Source organism: Aethalodelphis obliquidens, unplaced genomic scaffold (genome assembly GCF_003676395.1).
Source record: "Aethalodelphis obliquidens isolate GAN/ISIS:26980383/991018 unplaced genomic scaffold, ASM367639v1 scaffold14, whole genome shotgun sequence".
Lineage (NCBI taxonomy): Eukaryota > Metazoa > Chordata > Mammalia > Artiodactyla > Delphinidae > Aethalodelphis > Aethalodelphis obliquidens.
The window spans coordinates 20,941,385-20,964,074 of NW_020837958.1; the positions used below are offsets into that span (position 1 = coordinate 20,941,385).

The 22,690-nt window shown below is 37.4% G+C and overlaps 1 protein-coding gene across 1 annotated transcript in view; it reads left to right on the forward strand.

Moving 5' to 3' along the window:
• Positions 1-22,690, forward strand: part of SLC5A12 (solute carrier family 5 member 12) — a 45,107-nt gene that overhangs the window by 14,197 nt on the left and 8,220 nt on the right. Inside the window, exons 5-11 of the mRNA XM_027115697.1 lie at positions 885-1,039; positions 1,160-1,300; positions 5,985-6,114; positions 7,505-7,593; positions 12,229-12,341; positions 16,939-17,006; positions 21,764-21,850. Of these exons, the coding sequence (XP_026971498.1) occupies positions 885-1,039; positions 1,160-1,300; positions 5,985-6,114; positions 7,505-7,593; positions 12,229-12,341; positions 16,939-17,006; positions 21,764-21,850 (783 nt within the window). The remainder of the gene's footprint in view (positions 1-884; positions 1,040-1,159; positions 1,301-5,984; positions 6,115-7,504; positions 7,594-12,228; positions 12,342-16,938; positions 17,007-21,763; positions 21,851-22,690) is intronic.

The following is a 22,690-nucleotide window of genomic DNA, read 5'->3' on the forward strand; positions in this document are numbered from 1 at the left end:
CCAACTAGAATTGTACATTGGAATCACCTGGGGAGCTGTAAAAACACTTAGAACTGGGTCCCAGCCCAGACCTCAATTTATTCAGAATTCCTGGGGATGGGGCTCAGTCATTGGGTTTTTTTGTTTGTTTCCAAATTCCCCAAGTGACTCTAAAAAGCATCCAGGTTTGATAACCACTGCTCTAACCTATTGCTGAATCACCGTCTCCTGAGGTCTACTGTTAGATTCACCCTCCTGACACTCTGGTTTGCTCACCTCATTATTTGACCATCCTCTAGCTCTTAAAACAACTTTCTCCATGGGTGTCTGGAATCTATCATTCCTTCCTAGTTCTTTTCTTTTTTTTCAGTAGCCTACCATCTCAGTTTCCCCAAATTTATTCACTGCACTAAATTTACAAAAAATAAAATCTCAAATTGTACAAGCAAGACCCAGATGATCATCCTCAATAAACCTGGCACATAAAATGTGCTCAGTGATGAAAGAAAGAAAGAAAGAAAGAAAGGGAGGAAGGAAGGAAGGAAGGAAGGAAGGAAGGAAGGAAGGAAGGAAGGAAGAAAGAAAGAAAGAAAAAGAAAGAAAGAAAGAAAGAAGGAAAGAAAGAAAGAAAAGAAAGAAAGAAAGAAAGAAAGAAGAAGGAAATAGAGAAAGAAAGAGGGAGAGAGAGAAAGAGAGAGGGATGGAGGAAGGGAGGGAGGAAATAAGGAAGGGAGGGAAGGAGAGAGAAAGAGAGAGAGATTGAGAAAGAGGGAGGGAGGGAGGGAGAGAAGGGGGAAGAAAGGGAGAAAAGGGAGAAAGAAAGATGCATTAGCAGAGAGGCTGTGCAGAAATGGAAGAGTTGAGGCTTCATTTTTAAGAACTCACATCCATTCTCTTCATTTCAGGGAGGACTAAAAGCAGTGGTGTGGACCGACGCATTTCAGATGGTTGTCATGACTGTGGGCTTCTTAACAGTTCTCATTCAAGGATCAGCCGATGCTGGTGGATTACACAATGTATTAGAGCAATCAGCCAATGGATCTCGACTAAATATATTTGAGTATGTCCAATGCTACTTTTTCTTGTTTTATAAAGATTTAGCCATATGACCTCATCACCTAAAATAATATTTGGGCATCAAAGGAATGTATTTGTTCACTCACTTCTCTCTGCCTCATAGCTTTGATGTAGATCCTCTCAGGAGGCACACTTTTTGGACAATCTCAGTGGGAGGAACTTTTACATGGCTTGGAATCTATGGAGTTAATCAGTCGACCATCCAGCGATGCATCTCTTGCAAAACAGAAAAACATGCCAAGCTGTGAGTTATTAATGAACATTTCAATGTTTCTTCTCTGCGCTTTATATGCTTCAAATGTGTTTGTGTGTGTGCGTAAAAGAGAGAAAGAAACAAAGATTCATTTAACCCTTTCAACAATTTTTTGAGGCAGGCATTACTATTCCCTTCTCCACAAGGAAGTGGCAGTGCTGGGATTTGAACTTAGATCTTTCTGTCTGCCTTTGTTCACCGTCATTTGCTGCTTTCATTTACTGAGAAATTACTGGGTTAAATTAGGTGCTGTGGGAAGAAATGCAGAAAGAAGGAGCACATATTTCTTACTTACAGTTTCTGTGATGAGATGGCCCTCATCACTATTTCCATCCAGCATGTGGTCTCTTCAATTACGATTTTTATTTTGATGGATGTACTGTAAAAGTTTCCAAGGGGACGTTAAAAGAAGAAAACCCAAGGTAATGAAACAAGTCGTAACAGGGCTTCAGCTGCTCCAACTCCTGCCCGGATAACCAGTCACCAGTTTTACCAGGTCTGCTTACTCTGAAGGACTCCACAGAGTTGCAACTTAAGGCTTTTTAAAACCATGCAATTCATCCCACCTTCTAGAATGGAGACCAAAGGAAGTTATGCACTTTTATTTTTTATTTTTTGTAAAACTGGCAGAAATAAGCTAGAATTTCATTGAAAATGGGCATTTCATCCTCATTGCTGCTACCCAAGGTTCCAGCCTCTGCAGACTTGTCAGAATGCCGTTAACTTTTCTTGGAGTGAGAAACAGCCACTATGAATATTTCCACAACTGATCATAAAATACTTTCAATGCATAGTTTCTTATTTAGACAGAATAATGGCTATGGCTATGGTCCAACATTTTGTAACTTGAATTTCAAAAGGGAATATGTTACTTACATAGTTAACATACCCTCAGAAGGAAGAAGTGAAAACATTATCTACTGTTCTATCAATTCACTGGTAACATATTCATATCCTATTACAATAAATAATATTAAACTCTCTACACATGTGATCATCACTTTCTCAAATAGTTGAATTACTAAAAATGTATTTAGGATCAAATATAATTTTATCTTAAAATTCACTTAAAATTAGAATTCATTTAAAATTCTGCATTAAAATAAATTAGAGTTGACGATATCTGATAAGGGAAGAATCATTAGGTGAAATAAATAATAATTCTCTATTAAATCAAGGGGTTTTTTAAATCTTATGTGCTTGTGTTATACTGTTTATTCTTGTGAACATACCTAATTTCTCCCTATTATTATAATAGTACCTAAAAGTTAGGAAATGTATTTTTTTCATCATTTTTTCAAGAGACCAAGAATAGTACTTTGTGCTTATTAAATATTGATTACTTATTGAACAAAGTAATGCTTCAAGAAGGTCATGCTTGAATGTGTAAGCACATAAATGGACACATATATACATAAGAATTTATGTGTGTGTGTGCATGTGTAGGAGTGTATATATGTATATTCCGGCATGTGTACTTGTGCTTGTGTATCTTTAGATCTTGTTTAGTGGATTGGTTTAAACTAAGCCACCCATTCATAATAGTTTCTTGGAATTTGTTACATTGGTATTTGATGGGTATGAAAACTGTCAGAAAAGGAGAGATACTCACGAAAGAAAATATATATATAATTTCCTAAGCATTTAGGACTGCCATTCCTGGTTCCACCCATCCCCACTCCCATGGAAGGACCAGAGCTATGATGGGAATTTTGTTAGAATAAGGAAAGATGAAAAAATAAAAACTGTCTTTAGAAAAGACTTCCCTGTAAGAATCTTAGTTGATACAATTCAGGAGCGAGAAATCAGTCCAAATGGTCAGTATGGTTGAAGTGCACACAGCTGGAGGGGAGATTGCTATAGTGGGGATCTAGTGGGACCTCTCATTTGTCACGCAACTGGAGCCTCAAGGACACTTCCAGGGCAACTGGGGTCCACTCAGAGCCAGCTGCCAACAGACTCTTATCTAGGAGACTCTATAGAATGTTGATTACGTGCATCACTTCTGCTCAATTATCTGAGAGCCTGATGTAATTAGGACATTCCATCAGGGTTTAGAAAAATCTCTGCATCATAGGTAGGTGAAAATACATCCATAAAGTTCATACTGAATGTGGCCATAGGTTAAAACCAGAAGTGACCCATTATAGATGCATTTAATTGCATGGCCAGAATGGTGATTACTCACTAAAGACAGCTTCATCTTAAGCCAGATCTTCTTCAAACTTAGGAATAGTATCACTTACCAAATCATTTTAGACGTGCTCCCTGGAAGCTGCTTTGGACGCTTTTGTTTCTAGACTTCAGTTTACATTTCAGGACTTCAGGTAGAAGATGATGCTGTGATGGCAGGAGAAGCTGGTGCAGGTTACCACGTCCCTTCCCATCACCATCTCATGTCCCAGCTAAGATGAGCGCATCCACACCCAGTCACTTATGTTCCATTCTCTTTGCCTTTGTTTATTTTCTTTATATCTTTTATTGCATCTAAAATCACCTTGTTTATTTATTTCATTTTGGTGATTATTACCTGCCTCTAATCCCAGAATATCATCTTCATGAGGGTGGGCTCTGGGTTGCTCACTGTTATGTCCTCAGTACCTGGAAGAACCTGGTACATAGTGATGCTTCATAAATATTTTCTGAATGAATCGATGAAGTGGCTTAAGTTGCAAACAGGAGGATTAGCCATGTAGAGAATTAAAGTCTATCTCTAAAGAAAAAAATAAGTTCAAATACAAGGGCTTTAACATTCTATTATACAATTTTGCCACTGATTTCTCATTTCCCATAGTTGACTGGTGAGTTTTTAAAATTGTTTTGAATAATGGCTATACAACCTACATATGGCTGTATAACCTCTATAGATTTTTATGGAGTATAACTCATTCAATCTTCATATTAGTCCTATAATAAGAGGTAAGGCAGGTATGTTAACACTCTTTTTACGAAGGATTTAACTGGCTCAGAGTCTTAGTGACTTGTCTGAAGTCACACAGTTGTTAAGGATAAAGTCTTCTGACTCCAGGTCCGATGCTTTTTCAAAAAAGAAATGATGTAAAGAGTATAACCATATTGTAAAGAATTTCTATCTTTCATTTATTCATTTAATCATTTTTAACAAAAATAAAATAATTTATGTCTGCTATGTGCAAGCACCATTGTGTGCTCTGGGGATGTAGCCCTGTGTGTGTTCGAGTGGGGGAAACAGATAATAAACAAATAAATGTATTATACAATTTCAGATAAGGATAAATGCTATAAAGATGTAAAGCCGTATAAGGAGTAGAATCTGATGAGAGAGCAGGGAGTGACCTTTCAGGTAAAGAGGCCTATCCAGGATATGGCCTGAGAAAAGTTTGAATAAAATTTGTCTAGATGGCAGAAGTAAGAGTACAGCAAATTCAGTTTGCAGATATTGACAATTTCATGTATCAAATGTATTCCCCAAAGGCTATGTCTAAATCAACCTTTTTCAAACAAAAGCAAACAAACAGCTAAAACTCAAAGATAAATATGGTTGGAATAATCCCAAGGAAGGAATTTCAGAGATAATACCCTTTCCTAATGTAAATAATGTAAAATAAAAATTTCCAGATGGGTTGATTATTTAATATATTTGCTTCATAAAAGAATACTTTGATTTAAGGGTTTTCTGAAAGTCAGGTACACCTGTACAGCAGGGCTTTTAGGGGGCTTTGAAATGAATATGTGTCCTTACATTTGAATGTGAGTGCATCTGAATCCCTTCAAACAATGGCTGGACATTGTTTGAATGAAATGAAACATTCCCAGGAAATGCCTCCTGTTGCTCTTTGGGCCCCCTGCCCCTTGAAACTCTCTCCAGAGCAAGATTGTTTGTTCTCTCGCTGATCCAGTGTGAGGCCAGCCGACTTTCAAGTCTTCCCTGAGATTTAGAAGATGTGTAATATTTTGACTTTCAAAGAACAGTATGAATACAAAATAACCATAGGATACTACAAATGCACTCAAACTGAAGTTAAACAGAATGTTATAGAATAAAAAGAATTGTTGTAGAATAAAAAGAATTGCTCCAAAGAATGTGGGGAAAATGACTTTAGGTTTTTCATACCTTCTATTGCCTTTTAAAGAACTGAACTTTAAACTTCATCTGATTTAACCTCCAAAGCGAATATTTCCAAAACGTGTCTACTTCTACATTTATCTCATCATTCCTCTGGAATAAAAGATGTTAAAATGAAAGTTGGCTTTTTGACAGTTTCATGAATTGAGTGGGGGGAAATTACTTGAAGTTATATAATATGAGTGATTGATACGTGAAATTTCATCCAAGGAAATAGACCTCACACTACACATTGCAACTTTGCAGAAAAGCTATTTCAAAAGCAAACCCATCAAAAATCCACCTTGTTCAAATTTCATAATCAGTCTAAAATTGTAACATGCCCAAACAAAAAAAATGCAAAAGTATAAAAAGTAATGATTTTTAAAAATTGAAATAGAATCGACTTGTATTAGTTTCAGGTGTATAACATAGTGACTTGATATCAAAATATATACATTCTTGAAGGCTATAGAATTTTATTTTATAGCAAAAAACCCCCCCAAATTTTACCATGAGTCTTTGGTAATGCCCTGACCACACTGTAATATGACATAGAGTCTACCAGTAGATCCATGTGTTATTTTCTAGAGCCTTGTATTTCAACTTGTTGGGCCTCTGGGTCATTCTGGCATGTGCTGTCTTCTCTGGCTTAATCATGTACTCCCACTTCAAAGACTGTGATCCCTGGACTTCTGGTATCATCTCAGCACCAGACCAGGTATGTGCTCCCTTGGGACCAGTGAGGAACAGCTGAAATGAGTGTGTTTCTGGCCAGCAATGCTGAGCCTTTCTCTTTTTCGACCTGGACCTCTAGGTACTTCCCAAACCCCAAAGACTTGATTTCTCCTCTTGGATGATATTATCACAGATCAGGTTCTAATACTGGGGAGTGAACATGTAAAAAGAAGGTATCTTACCTTGTCCTTGAAGGCAAGGACTGGGGCCAGGGTAGGGCTGGGGAGAGTGGAAGAGGACTTGAACCCATAGCTTTGGTTTTCAAGGCCACCATCAAATCTTTTTTTCTATCCATCACAGGTTGATTAATGCTGCTTTAATCTCAGATTGAACAAAATGACCCTTATTTCTATAATGCTTCTGCTCATGTCTTCTCATTATGGCTTAAACAATATCACCCCAATATATTACATTAAGCATGCTTTTTAAAATTAATTTTTATTGGAGTACAGTTGATTTACAATGTTGTGTTAGTTTCAGCTGTACAGCAAAGTGAATCAGTTATACATATACATGTATCCACTCTTTTTTAGATTCTATTCCGATATAGGTCATTACAGAGTATTGAGCTCCCTGTGCTATACAGTAGGTTCCTATTAGTTATCTATTTTATACATAGTAGTGTGTATATGTCAGTCCAAATCTCCCAATTTATCCCTCCTCCTCCTTTCCCCCCGGTGATCATAAGTTTGTTTTCTACATCTGTGACTCTACTTCTGTTTTGTAAATAGGTTCATTTGTACCATTATTTTAAGATTCCACATATAAGTGGCATCATATGATATTTGTCTTTCTCTGTCTGACTTATTTTACTCAGTATGACAATCTCTTTGTCCATCCTTAAAAACTCCATTCACGGAGAATATTCTCAGGAGGAGCTATCGTCTCTATCCTCTCCCCCTACATATACAACTGTCCCAATGTGTCCTGTGGCTGTTCCTCTCCCACAAATCTGGCTCCAGAGTAGAACCATAATACCTAGCCTCCCTGAAGACCTGTTTTAAGCATTTGTTTTTAGGATTTAGTTTCTAACATTAAGGGTAAACAGGCAAGAAAATAGCACACATTGCAAATGTAAAAAAAGTTAAAAGTTCCTGAATATTCTTAAGTTCATGCAACATTTTCCTTAAATGACTGTCCCTTTCCTATCCCTTCCCCTCCCCTACAGCTGCACCTCAGGTCCATGGAATTGGACTGATCATAACCTCATTTGTTAGCATTTAACAACGATAGTCCAGGCAAATTCCTTTATTGTTACTTTATTTTTTCTTTTTTTTTCCCACCTCCTTTTGCTAAAAAGCTACAATACAGTCCCACATTTCAGACACTGCTGATGAGACCACTAATCCCATCTCGTTTTGCCTCCTCTTCAGCTGATGCCATACTTCGTCATGGAGTTATTTGCCACAATGCCAGGACTCCCAGGACTTTTTGTGGCTTGTGCCTTCAGTGGAACTCTGAGGTTAGTGTATTGACTACACTTGGCAATAACGTTCTGATAATGATGATGGTGAGGATGGTGATAGCAAGGCAACCAGGATGACAAAGGTAATGGTGGTAGTCATTATCAGTATTACTGAGTATTCACTGTGTGTCAGCTGCCCTGCTGAATGCCTTATATGCATTTGCTCATTAGTTGTCACACATTATATGAGGCCGAAACTACTCATTATCATCAGCTTACAAATAAGGAAACTAAGATTTAGCAAGGTAGATAACTTACCCATGGTGAGACAGTAAACTACAGAGGTGGTATGTAAACCTAGGTCCGCCTTTGCACTAGATCTCTCTGTTTATTTTCTCAACCTTGTCTGATGCCAACTGCCCCCATGGTTTTGCATCACAAGGCAGCTCTCTCTGCTGGCATTTCTCATTCAGCTGCAATACATTCTTACAGGTCTATGCTTCGCAATCCATTCTCTCCATCTTCAATAACACACTCAGGCACATCCATATCCAAAATGTAAGAACATCCATATCCAAAATGTAGACATTATTCTAAGTACAAAATTTTTCACACATTTATTCTAACAAATATTTTAGAAGGTTTATATTATGCCAGGCACAGCTGGTGACAGTGGGGATACTTCAGGGAACAAGACTAGCATAAGTATTGCCCTGATATAGAGTTTTCATTCTAGCAGACATGGAAGACGGACAATATATAACTAAACAACAACAAAAAAGACAAGGCATTGTTTGATAATGACAAATAGTATAAAGGAAATGACAGAGTGATAGCCTAGAGAGAGGTTAGGTTTGGGGACTTTGTTTTTGATAGGGTCTTTAGTGAACTCCTATTTAAGTATATGACATTTGTGCTGAGATCTAACGTGTGTGGAGAAGCCAGCTCTGTGAAGATCACAGGCAGAAACTTTCACAGGCAGGGGGGAGGGCAAATACCAAAGCCCCAAGGAGATAATCTGTATGGAATAGTTCAGGATCCGAGAGAAGAGTTGAAGCATAAGGAACGGGGAGGACAGCAGATGGGGAGGAGCCTAAAGAGGCAAGCAGGCATCAGATCAGGAAGAACCTTTATGAAAGAATAAAGAGCTGGCATTTCATATTAAATAGGAAGCTTTGAAGCAAGGAGGTTTGATGATGTCATACAACTGAAGACTCAGTCTTTGTGGAGGGAAGTGGCTATCGCTAAAGCAAGATTGGTGAAAGTGGGTGACTATACAGGAGGCTTTTGCCTTAATCCAGGGTAGACATGATAGTGACTTGGAGAATGGGGGCAAGAGTGTTGAGAGCAATGGACTAAAACATTAAGACAGTATCACGTTTTTAAATTCCACATGGCAGTGATATCATATGGTATTTGTCTTTCTCTGTCTCACTTACTTCACTTAGTATGATACATATTCCCTTGATCAGAAGTGGGGTTGGCTACCTTTCCATACTTTCACTGGCCGTTTGTAGTTCTTTTTCTGTAAACTGCCAATTCATATTCCCTGCTATTTTTTTCTTTTGAGTTTTCTTCCTTATGTATATAAGAAAATAGCTTATTGACATATGTCTCATTTTTCTCATCTGTCCTATGTATATTTGCTTTATTAATAGTATTTTTGAGTATGTTGAGCTTCTATTTCATATTAATCAATCCTTTTACATTATGGTTTCTGGGTTTATATCATTCTTATGAAGGCTTCTCCATTCCATGTTTATAAATAATCATCCAGATATCAGCTGTCCCATTATTTTTTAGTAAAAAGCCACATTTTCACCACTGACTTGAAATGCTACCTTTATCACATCCTACTTTCTTTTATATATTTGGAACTTTTCCTGGATTTTCTTTTATATTCCTTTGATCTATTTGTGTACAGTTATGACAATACTAATAATTTTAGTGACTAAGCTTTAAAGTTTGATTTAAAATATGTTAGGTTAGTATTTATTCATTATATTTCTTTTACAGAATTTCCCTTGATATCAGATTTTTCCTAATTATTTTCAGTTAATTCTATAGAACTTGGGTGTACTCAAATCATAATACCTGCCAATACTTTTGAGTTTTCTTCTTTTCTAATAGTTACACTTCTATGTTCACTCTTATGTAATTATGCTTTGAGAACAATGATAAAAAATTGAGGGATTACAGAAATCCTTGTTTTGTTATGCACTTTATCTTTTTATTTTATTTTTTAATAAATTTATTTATTTATTTATTTTTGGCTGTGTTGGGTCTTCGTTGCTGCGTGCAGGCTTTCTCTAGTTGCGGCGAGCAGGGCCTACTCTTCCTTGCGGTGCGTGGCCTTCTCACTGCAGTGGCTTCTCTTGTTGGGGGACATGGGCTCTAGGCTCACGGGCTTCAGTAATTGTGGAAGGTGGGCTCAGTAGTTGTGGCTCGCAGGCTCTAGAGCACAGGCTAAGTAGTTGTGGTGCACAGGCTTCGTTGCTCCGCGGCATGTGGGATCTTCACAGACCAGGGCTCGAACCCATGTCCCCTGCATTAGCAGGCAGGATCCTTAACCACTGCACCACCAGGGAAGTGCCTGTTATGCACTTTAAAGGGAATTGTTCTTGGATTTTACCATTAAATATGATTTCAGGTTTTGGTTTAAACTATATTATTTATTTACATTTTAAAATATTTATATAAAACTAATAAAATCATAAAAAAGAACAAAAATGCATATATTTATTCTAATTTAAGAAATATTTTTATCAGGGAGAAATATTGAATTTTGGTAAACTATTGGCATTTTTGAAATGAGTATTTTTTGCTTTTTTAGCTTTTGGCATATTAATATTAACATGTTGACATTTCAAAAATAGCGACATCTCTTAATTCATATAATGACTTTAAATTGCTTATGGTATAATTTTAATTTAGTGTTCTGTTGAATTATTTTTACTAATACTCTTTGTAGGATTTTGCATCAGTAATATAAAATCATATTGTCCTGTGGTGTTGGTATTAGTATCTCAAGGAAACTAGGGACAGAAACAATGAACACCAGAGGATCAAACACAAGTAGCGTGACATGCTAGCTTTCATTTTGTCCTGCCCTACAGAGCTTTATTTATTTTTCTTAAAGCTGACTCCAGAATGGAGAAATATAGCTGTCAACAGATTAATTCCCCCATAAGAGAATGGTTGATTCTTTTGATCTCAAGTTCTAAACTTCCAAGAAAGAGACACTGGACAGTACATATTATAGAGAGATTACTATTACTATAACATTAAGGAGGATGTTGGGTTAAGGAAAGGGAAAGACAAGAGTGGGGGGTGGAGTAAAGAGATGGTGGTTGAGAGATAGGAAAAAAAAAAAAAGATTTTCACCATCTTGTAACAGTTTTAGAATCTGATAAATTGACATATAGATAATACATCTGACCTCAAAAGCAACCCAGTAAAGGTTCTACAAATCTGCTCCCTCTGGGCCAAAATCAGCTTTTTGTTCCCTCCCTCCCAATGGATTCAAGGGTTAACCCTAATGTTTGAAACTTTCAAATGATGGATTTTGAGCCATATATGTTGGGAGCGTGGAAGTTTATTTTATTTGATCATCTCCTTTCCTTATTTGACTTGCATGGATCTACAGATAGAAGAGGAGTCATATAGGGAACATCTATTCTACTAGCTAAAATATTCCTGGTCTAGATGAGGAATTTAATAAGCTTTCATGCTATTCTGCAAAGAAAACTCGAACTTCTTGGGTTTTCTGTCCACTGAGCGAGTTTTAGGGCTATAAGACTGAACTCTGGAAAGTCAGAGAGAGAATATCAGAGCTTTTATGTGCTTTTGGTCTTTGCCTGCTTCCTAGTCTTATCTTTGCCCCTTTCTCCCTTATTAATTGCATGCTAATCACACTGGGGCTTCCTGTTGTTGAATGAAACAAATTTTCCACCTGTAGGCATTTACTTGTAATTTTCCCTTTGTTCTAAAACATCTTTTTCTGAATTTGCATGGGTCCTTTCAGTGCCTATCTTAACCATCACTTCCTTTGGGAAGAATATCCTAACTTCATATCGATTTAGGCCTCTGAAAGACATGATTTCATAGCTCTGTTATTTTTCTTCATAACAATTGTAGTCAATTGTATAATTGGTTGTTAAATGTCTATGTCGCCAAGTAGAGTGTAAGCTCTATGTCTTTCTGGTTCACCATTGTATGCCTAGTACTCAGAATGAACAGATGCATAAATGGTATGAATGAATGAGTGAATGAATGAATGAATGGCATATTGTACTGATTCCTGGATTAGGATAGTCAGTACTTTCTGCCTCAAGTTTAACTTTCACACACACACACACACACACACACACACACACACACACACACAAAATCTCTCTGCTACTGCATGCTAACTCATTTAATGTCTTGTTAGGGGAATCAGTGAGAGTTCCAGCATGGAAGCCTAGCTTCTTCACTGGACTTAGAGGAAGACATCAAAGAGCATTAAGCACAGAAGCAGCTTTGAAGAGTGAGTAGACAGGTCATGTAGTTCCCCTGAAGTTCCAGAATAAGGACATATGTCTGTCTCTGTTTTTTTCTAGAGCCCTGCCTTATCTATTCGCCCTGGACACCAGGGCAGGCCGGTCAGCTTTATTTACCTTGGACTATGTTCTCATTTTTCTCTCCCTGTAGCACCGTGGCTGCCAGCATCAATGCCTTAGCAACAGTGACGTTTGAGGATTTTGTCAAGAGCTGTTTTCCCCATCTCTCCGACAAGCTGAGCACCTGGATCAGTAAAGGCTTATGTAGGTACAGCCGGTGGATCTTCTATTCCATATCATGAAATGAACGTGTGGTACGTGTCAAATCCTGCACACACTATTCAGGGCACTCTGACAGGCACAAGTGCATGTGAAGATACATGAGGAATCTCACACGTCAATTCTTACACTTCTGGAGATACCAGGAGGGTACTAGGAAAGAATGACCAGTTAGCTTAGCTTTTACCAACCTACATTCGACATTCTTCTGCGTTCATCCTATGCCCTAGATTCATCACATCAACACCTCTTGATTATGCCATGTATTGATCCTGTTTAGTCTCTCCACAGAGGAAGATGCTCTGCTCACTATCGCCAGTCAGCTTGTCTAATAAAGCCAAATTCTTTTCTAAAGAGTCCTTTATTACCAAATATTCTTCATTGGTTTTTAATAGTTTTAGTAGTAATAATATGCAATATAAAATTATTTTATCTATAAGAATATGTTTAATATTATATACTTATTTTCATTAAATTAAATTATTTATCAATTGCAGAACTAATACCATCTTGTTTTATACTATAGATTTGCAGTGTTTTATTTAAAATATCTGGTAGAGCAGCTCTTGTCAATTTTTGGGAAGAAATTTAAATGTTGTGACTGTTTTTTTTCTTTTTTTGCAAAAACAAATTTTGGGCTGTTCATGTTTATTTATTCTTTCAGATTAAGTTTAAAATAATTCACTGCATGTTATCTAGTTGCACACACACACCCCCATCTCAACAGAACTGCACTAAACTGAAAAACGTATTTGGAAATAATTAACATCTTTATAAGCTTTCCATCTAGCAATAGCATTTTGCATTTAACACCATATTTTCTCTCTTAGATATTAATTATCCTCATGTCTTCATCCTTCTGCTTCTCCCCCTCCTCCCTTTTCTTCTCCTCCTCCTTCTACTTCTTTCATCGATATTATGAATGGAATGTTTTCCCCATAATATCTTCTAAACTGTTTACTATCAACGTGGAAATGCTATAGCTTTTTGTTTTTGTTTGTTTGTTTTGTAAAGCACATATTTGGCCATTGGCACAACTTTTGTTGATTCTTAAAATTTTAATTGATTTTCTAATAAGTGTGGTTATTGCCTACAAATATTGATAGTTTTATCGTACCCTTATTCTTAAATACTCCCCTAATTTGGGGTTTGTGTTCTCCATATTCTTCATTATTTCTCTTATTTTCATAGCTTTGTCCTTTTCCTCTGCAAGCTTGAAGGGCTCAGGTTTTTTTCTCAATGTTACTTTAAGTTCTCCACAAAGTAATTTTCTTAATAATAATGATTTGAATTCTGCTGTTGTGTTTTGTTCCTCACATTTTACTATAAAAATTCAATCATACAGGAAAGTTTAAAGACATTTACCATGATCTCCTGTATATATGCCACCAAGATTCTCCATTAATGTTTTATTAAACTTGCTTTTTCACATATCTATCTAGCTCTCTATCCATCCATTAATGCATCATATATTTGATACACTTAAAAATAAATTGTAGACATCAGTACACTTTCCCCTAATTATTTTAGCATATTATTAACTAGAATTCAATAATTGGTTAAAGTTTTTTAAATGTAAAATCTACCCACAATGAATTGGACAAATGTTAAGTATACATTTGCTGAGTTTTGGAAAATGTGTACACCTGTGTAACTCAATCACTAAAGATATAAATCATTACTATGACCCTGGAAAGTCCTCTTGGTTATTCTGGTAATTCCTACTCCCAATTCCCTCTAGGGGCAGCTACTATTCTGGTGTTTTTCATCATAGATCAGTTTTCCCTCTTCTAGAATTTCATATAAATTGAATCACACAGTACCACTCTTTTTTGTAAGGACTCCTTTCACTCAGCATAATATTGTTGAGATACACCCATGTTTTTTTTTGTATCAGTAGTTTATCCCTTTTTATGGCTGAGTAGTATGGCATTGTATGGATTTACCTTTTTTTTTTAACTTCTATTTCTATTGAAGGTTGTTTCAGTTTGAGTTTTTTATGAATAAAGCTGCTATGAATATTCTTGCACAGGTCTTTTTTGTGAACATGTTTTCATTTCTCTTTGGTAAATACCTAGGTGAGGAAGTGCTTGGTCAACTATTATAATTTTTAATTTCCTTATAGTTCTTCCTTACCACACCTGGATTCATCTTCATCTAAACTTATGGGTGTTGCACCCTACTTTGTTGTGTTTTCATATCATTTGCTTTCTCTTGAACTGCACTTGTTGCGTCATTGAATCTATGTGTTTTGCATCATATTGAAATTGCCAGTTTCTAAATACTTTTTTTCTGGCTCTTAAGTATTTCCAGAAAACATATTCTGTATTTGAGTTTTCAGGTTAATTATTCATTTCCTTGTTTAGTAATATTTTGGCATGGATCCCATATTTCTTTTTTTCTTTTTCCTTATGCTTGAACAAGGAGAGATTGGTGCTGACCGAATGTTTGTTAACTGGGTAGTTGAATTGCCTTAATTTTTTCACTATCTTGCATAATGAGTTACAGCTAATAGCAGGTGGATTGGCATCACTCCTGGTGCAATTCCCAATTTCTAGCAGACATTCATGAATATGCTGGGTAGAAATTCCTCTTCTGCCCATGGTTTATTGTCTGATCCTCCGAGCTTATGTAGCACTTGGAAAATCCATAGTATTTGCTGCAACGGTGGTGCTTTCTCTACCCGCCCCCCAACACATTTACTGCTTTGTCTGTGGATCCGTGCACTCCAGGTATCCATGGAACCCCACCAATTTCCCCTAAACTCGCTGCCTTGCAGGTTGCTATTGATTGCAATCTGGTGGAAGTGTAAAGATATGGGGGAGAGGGGGACTGAATCAATTCTCTAGTCAGCACAAAAATGTAGAACCTTGGATTGAGGGGTGGTTGCCTAGAATCCCATTTGAAACAGATAACCGTTGGCCCAGCAAGAGGGTAATCGGTAGCAGAGAAAAGACACTTTTGTTATTTTCTTCAGGCAGGTGGAGTTCTGCTTATTCATGAAGTGAAACAGAACGAGGGCAAACATTGTTTCTAATCTATCATCTTTAAATATAATGAGAACAATTTTAGAATTCTGAAAGGTGTTTATTGATCAAACTTGGATTTCAGTGTTGTGTGAGTTTCCTTATTTTTCTGTGTTTTATTGAGAAGTTGGAAAATATAGCATTAAAATTCGCTATCCTGATTTCATCTTAAAAGTGAATTCCTGATAATAAATTTTAGAGATATCATGTACTAAGTCTGAAATGATGATGATGATGATAATAATAATGATAATAATAATAATGGCAAGCACATAGTACTTGCTATGCAACAGGCACTGTTGGATAAATTAATTTATTTATGTGTAGTCCCTTCCTAAAATGTGAGATCTCTGGGGCAGTGGCATTTATAGCACTGGCATTTAGTAAAGTGCTTGACATATGGTCAGTACTCAATAAAATTGCATTAATGGTGACATTGGGAACTCAGCCAAATATTTAGCTGAGAGAGAATTTCAAACAGAATGAGAAAAATCATTTTCTCTATTTCTGTCACTGTGTGTCTGTCTAAATCCATCTCCAGCACCTTGTCTCTCTCATTTAGTCTATGGATTGTAATGGGAATTGAATGACTTTTAAGATAGTTTTTAAACAAAGATGTAGAAAAACAATTATTTTTAAAAAGATCGTTTGAAACAAGACATCACCTTTAAAAGATTACTAAGATGGATATGTTGATTCATCCAACGAGATCCTATGATGCTGGAGGCTCCCTGTGCAAGATGCTGCAGAGCGCGGTACCCTGATGGCCCTTATGGTGCTCCAACATAGCCATGTAAACAAAGAAATCGTTACACAGTATACTGAGGGCCATAATGAAGGTATGAATAAAGCATGAAAAGACCAGAAAAATTTTCCAGATTTGCAAAATCTGTGAGGTAAACTGTATAACTATTTAGCCATTTTAATGATGAAAAACTATCCATATCCCAGAGAGGTTAGTAACGTCTTCAGCTGATTATTGGTGAGTGGTCGAAATGGATTTAATTCTCACGAATTTAATCTGGATTAGCCTAGTAGACCAGTGACCTTTCTGCATTTTCATGTTGCTTCCACAGGACAGTTTTCTTCTTCTTTTTTTTTTTTTTTAAAGATTTTTTGGATGTGGACCATTTTTAAAGTCTTTCTTGAATTTGTTACAACATTGCTTCTGTTTTATATTTTGGTTTTTTGGCCGCGAGACATGTGGGATCTTACCTCCCTGACCAGGGATCAAACCTGCACACCCCTTGCATTGGAAGGTGAAGTCTCAACCACTGGACCACCAGAGAAGTCACCAGGACAGCATTTTTCTTAAATCTTGTAGAGAAGACTCCTCAAGGCTGGATTCCAGCTCATTCTGCCTGACCTAGGAAAGCATGTCTTTGGGAGAAGGTCTCTTAAATGGCCCTCTTGGGGCTTGTGATGGCTAAGTGGGGTGGACAGTCCTTCCTGAGACCCCTTCTGATAGGGCTTACATGAGAGACGGCCCTGGGCGGGAGTTCAGTGGATCCCTCAAAGCCAGCTTGGATGATAGTCATGAAGTTTCTTTCCTCCAGGTCTCTTGTTTGGCATAATATGTACCTCCATGGCTGTGGCTGCATCCCTCCTGGGGAGCGTTGTACAGGTAATGAAAGAGGAAAAAGACACATTTGATTTTGTAGCAACTTTTTATCCACCTTCTTTTCTAATACTTTTCCTATTCCTCCAAATCCCAAATGCTCATACTCTCCGATACCAGGTCCAAGTTACACATGCATGTAAAATTTCAACCAAAATTTCTTTCAAGAGGGGAAACTTTTAAAAACTAGTAATGAGACTCAGTGACAAGGTACACTGTAATAAAATTAGAAAACCTTTTGAAATCCAGATCTGAGAATGTATGATCCTGAGATAAAAGTAGGAATGATAATCTTAGCAGGAAAAACAATAATTACAACTGACATTTATAGAATGCTTATGTTCAAGCTACCATCCCAAATGTATTATCTCATCTAATCCTCGTCACTTCTCTATGAGGTAGTATGATTAATGTACTAATTTTATAGATGAAGGAAACTAAGAAATAGAGAGGTGAAGAATTGCCCCAAATTCACATAATGAAAGAGTGGTGGAGCTGGGAAATGGGCCCGCCCCTACCTGTTATCCAGACTGACCTGTCTCCCATACGTCCAACTCCCAGTTCCATAAAATATCAGCACTAGAAAGAGCCTCAAGGATAATCTGTTTCAACATTCATTTTGTAGATGGTTACAGAAAAGAGTGAAAGTATCCTGCTCAACTTCTCACGTCTGGTTAGTGGCTAAACCAGGTTTACCAGCAAAGTGTCTGGAGCCACCCCTCTTCCCTTCCCAAATTGCCCAACTCACAAAGGACCATTAGATAAACCAATCTTCAGATTCTATTTCAACCCCCTCAGTCCCATTGGGTCATTGTATAATTTGAACATCTTGTATACTTTCTTGGCATGGATTAGGTTTTCAATAAATGCTGCTTAAATGAAGACATGAACAAGAGTGAGTGAATAGTCATCACTGACTTTTATAGAATGTGTTTTAGTTCCCAGAGCAGTGTATCTTGCTTGATCCTTCCAATGACTACTTACATAGGTTCCATTATTTCCTTTTTCAAGTTCAAGGAACTAAGTCTAAGGGAGTTGAGTGACATGATAATTCACTTTCTATATAAGAGAAGTTGTGGGGCTGGAAACTTGATGTCCTCCCTGCTAAGTATGAACTTTTTAAAATGACAGATATTTGGTGATTTCTTTACAATTTTTGAAGCACTCTGATATCTACCCATCCACACAGCAGAACTGGTGGATTGATGAGGTTTGTCTTTAGTGACCTCTGCAGCATTTTTTTAGGTTTATTTTATCCCATTTCCAAGTTGCCTCTAATGCTTTGTACCCCTTTCTTTTCTCCCCTTTATCTAATTATTATTTACTCTTAAGAAAGTATCACCATGTTCAATTTAGTGAGGATTTGAATCACTAAATTGTTTCCTTCAGAATTATTTGCATATTAAGCTTGTTTGCCATTGAGGTATGAAGGTTCTGGAATAGATAAAGACTCCTGCAAGGCTGGTGTAACACATAAAACTTATAAGGAAGAGGAAGTTGTGAGTGATGCTCTCGTTGACTTGTCCTTATTCAGATAAGTATGCTAGCCTCACTTTCTTCGTTGGTTAAAATGTGTTCACACAGTTTAGGGGACAATGAAAACACTGATGTGTTGTTTCCTAGGAGAGATATTTGTGTCTAAAATGGCCCCCTCATTTCTCCGAACACATCTGACTTGACAGGTGCAGAAAGACTATAATCCCTCTATTTAATTTTCCAAACAGCTTTGCTAGATCTAATGTAATAGAATAATGTATTCAGGGAATATGGAAGACTGAAACCAAACATCCCATAAGTATACAGCATAGAGCCAGATTTCATTTCATGTTCACAAAAACGACACACACTCATGGCGTGTGTTCGTTGGTGGTGCTGGGGGTGGGCAGATGTCAGCTCCTTAAACAAAGCCCTTTTCAGTGTTTTAGTTTAGGATTTTCAAAGTGTTTTCCAGAGACCCTCACCCTGGGAAATGCCCCAAGAGTGAAAATTTCCAAAGTCAAAGACTTTTGGGAAATGCTGCACAATGTGTTCCCCTTTCAGAAATCCACAGCACACAGTAGCATATCGAAGGCTCTGGGAAGACCTAGCAAGAAAGCTGTTTCCCTTTAAATATGTGACCACAGAACCAAATGCGGGGAGAAGAGATAGGAGGAGGGGCAGGTAACAGCAGCAAAGATCTGTTAACTAGTGATTTGCGGAGCTCCCTCCGAGAAAGGCCATTCTGTCCATTATGCTGCTATCCTACTGACCCTCAGCTAGTTCTACCAAGGCTTGTCATGACCTCCAGGAGTCTTCTTTTCTCAATTTAAGAAAGTGCTTTCTTTTTTTTTTTTTCTTTTATTTGGGGGGAGTGGTCTTCCTTCCTTCCCTCCCTCTCTCCTTCCTTTTTTTTCTTTCCTTCCTTCCTTCCTTCTTCCCTCCTTCTTTTTAAGTATAAAAAAAGTACTTTCTAGCTCTCAAAACAGTCCAACCATCAAATGGCCCACTTCAGGAATCAGAGAGCTCACTAACAGGGTAGGTAAGAGGATAATAGTAAGATTATAATAGTAGATAATATTTGGGGGGCAATTATCGTGTGCTCCAGAGTGCCCAGGCACTATTCAGAGACTTCTTTTGGATTCCACTTTGAATAGTCTCATACACGCACACAAAAACAACCCAGGAAGCAGGTACTTTGATCCCCACTTGACATCTGAGAAAGCTAAGACACAGCAAGGCAACCTCAGTCCTAGAACACACTTTCTGAGCCATTGTCCTTTCCTTGCAGGAGGGGCTTAGGTGAGATTTGGCCACTGAGGTGGAGGTTGTCAGATGAGCTCTGTCTTCCTCCAATTAAACACACTTAATGACAACAAAAAAAGAAACATAAGAAATTGAGGTTAGTTTTGTACATTAAAGAAATACATATTTTTCAAATCCAGAAAGTCTTTGATTTATTTCTCTTTCTAGCATGTGAAGACTTTTTTCCCCCTGGGGCATATTGGCTAAGGACTTTGTAAGAGATTGTTCATTTTCTCTCCCACAAGAGGAAATAAACATTTTTCCTAACTTATTGATTCTCCCATATAATAGCTAGTAAATTAACTTCCAAATTCAGCAACCACAGCAACTATGAATTAATACTATCAATCAGCAGAGAATATGTCAAGAATATTAAGTATTGACGTTAGGGAAAAGTATCTACTTTAATCTTATTTGCCTCCATCTTGTCAAAGATCAATCTGTATCATTGACTTCTCTAAAAATTATCCTGGAAAAACAATCATAACAGTACATTGTAGCTCATTTTTCTGGATAAATTAATTTATATTGCAGCTGGAGTGGACTTGAAGGCCCCTTGGTCCTATTTCTATTTTTTATAGAGAAAGAAGACTCTCTGAAGTAAAATGAATCTGAGTTAATAACTGAAGGTTCACCAAATTATGTGTTATGTGTGGCAGGGCCAAAATTTGAATCTCAATATTCTCTTAGTGCTGGACTCTTTCAAGAACTTTTTCCCCTTAAACAGACAAAGGAGACCATGATGGTGGTCTGTGCTCTTGACTTTATCTATTTTTTATTTTTTAGGTGGGACTGCTCTTAGGAGAGAAAATGTGGGTTTCAGAGCCAGACAACCCTGGCTTAAAACTCTTAAATCTCATCTCTGCCACTTTCTAACTGAAAGTATACTTTTAATATGTTTTCTCTCAGTCCAAATTTCTCATCTATAAAATCCAGTTAGTGCTACCAACTAAGCAGGGTAATTGTGGGGATGAAATGAGGTCATTTATTTAGAGTGCCAGGGTATTTCATCTTTATTATCTGACACATAAGACACATAGGGGTGCCTGACAAATTGGAAATATGTATAAAGTCTTTACAGCATCCTTATCACAGCCACTTTATCTAAGAGCCCTGCAGTTGTATTGATAGAACTAGACAGGGCTGCATTGCAGAGTAGCTTTGTGTGTGTGTGTGTGTGTGTGTGTGTGTGTGTGTGTACGTGCACGCGCGCACGCACATATGTGTGTACATGCTCCCTTGCAGGCATGTCAGTGCCTGTGTACGTTCAAGACTTCTGCAAGGCCATGGCCCAAGGCTATAGGTTGATAGAAAACTAGCTTAACTAAAGCCCCTAACCAGTTCACCGGCTTCAATAACTTAGAGATTAAGAGATATGGAAATGCATTTGCCAAACTCTCTCTATATCCAAAGGAGACAGAGCCATGAAAATGGGTTATAGGATATGGAATGTCCAATGTCCTCCCCATCATGTCCCAACTTAATGCTTCAACATCCTTGAGGTATTCTGCTGGGATAGCAGGAGTGGGGTAACAGACAATTATTATTATTAAAATTATAAAATTATTCAAACTAAATTAAAACAGCTGGATCAACTACCTGAGATATTCAACATAAGTTATAGATGTATTTATTAGGTACATTATTTAAAAAGCTTTTGATAAGATAGAAAATATAAACAAATCAATAAGTTCCAGCTTGAGGGAAAACTTATTCTACCAAATCCAAATTGCCTGTGTGTGTTTACACACACGTGCACACCCTCACACACGTATGTTTGTAGGCGTTTTTGGTATTTTACATACACAGTGCTTATTAATGAGCCCAGAATGGAGAAATGATTTCCAGGAAGCACATGATTCATGAGTGGCACAGTCAGGACTAAGACTGTATTCCATCTCCGGTCCAAGAAAGGGGGTGGTCCTAGGTGGGCCACAGATTCAGGGGAGTGTAGTGTTGATCTGATCTGCTTTGATCCACAGGCTGCCCTCAGCATCCACGGCATGTGTGGGGGACCGATGCTGGGCTTGTTCTCTCTGGGAATCCTGTTCCCTTTTGTGAACTGGAAGGTAAGTCTCCCACACCCCTCTTCACACTTCCCAGCTGAGACTGGGCCCCAGACATTTTCTCCCTCCTCTCAGTCCTCCTTGGAAACGCTATTTGTCTTTGCCAGAAAAAAATGGGGGCTTCTTTCTACAGCAGAACTAAATAGAACCTCAGCCTTCCAATCTCTGACTTCAGTGAAGCTGTATTAGGAGCAGAAAGCCGAGAAAGTAGTGGTCATGAAATACCATATGTCATGGCATCAAACCTGATTCTGTAGGGTTTAAATTGTCTTCTCTAAATTAAGAGCCCACAAAATGAAATTTAAAATAGATATTGAGGTCAGACATAGTTTAGTTAAAACATGATTTTGAAAACTTTAAAAATGTAAAATTTTTTTCTATATTTAGTTACCCAAAATTATAAGTAATTTAATTAATTAACTAATTTAAGAAAGGGCGGGGAGACCAGCCTGGTATATTCTGACAGCTGAATCTTCTTGGTGTTCTTGGCTGACAAGCTAGTGGTTTGCCTTTAAGTAAACATTGGTTGGATGACTGTGTAGTAAACATAAATCAAAAGGAACACTTATTTGGAAAAATAGTACTATAGTAATATTTTTAAATATTTAAAAATATAATTTTTTCAATCTAGAAAAGTTGCCATTTATTGCCATTCATCCACTTACATGCAAATCTTTTTAGAAAGTTTTTAGACTCTAGGAAACCTGACTGTATGCATATTTTTATTTATTTACTTAGTTCTTTTTTTTTTTTTTTTTATGCGGTACGCGGGCCTCTCACTGCTGTGGCATCTCACGTTGTGGAGCACAGGCTCCGGAAGCGCAGGCTCAGCGGCCATGGCTC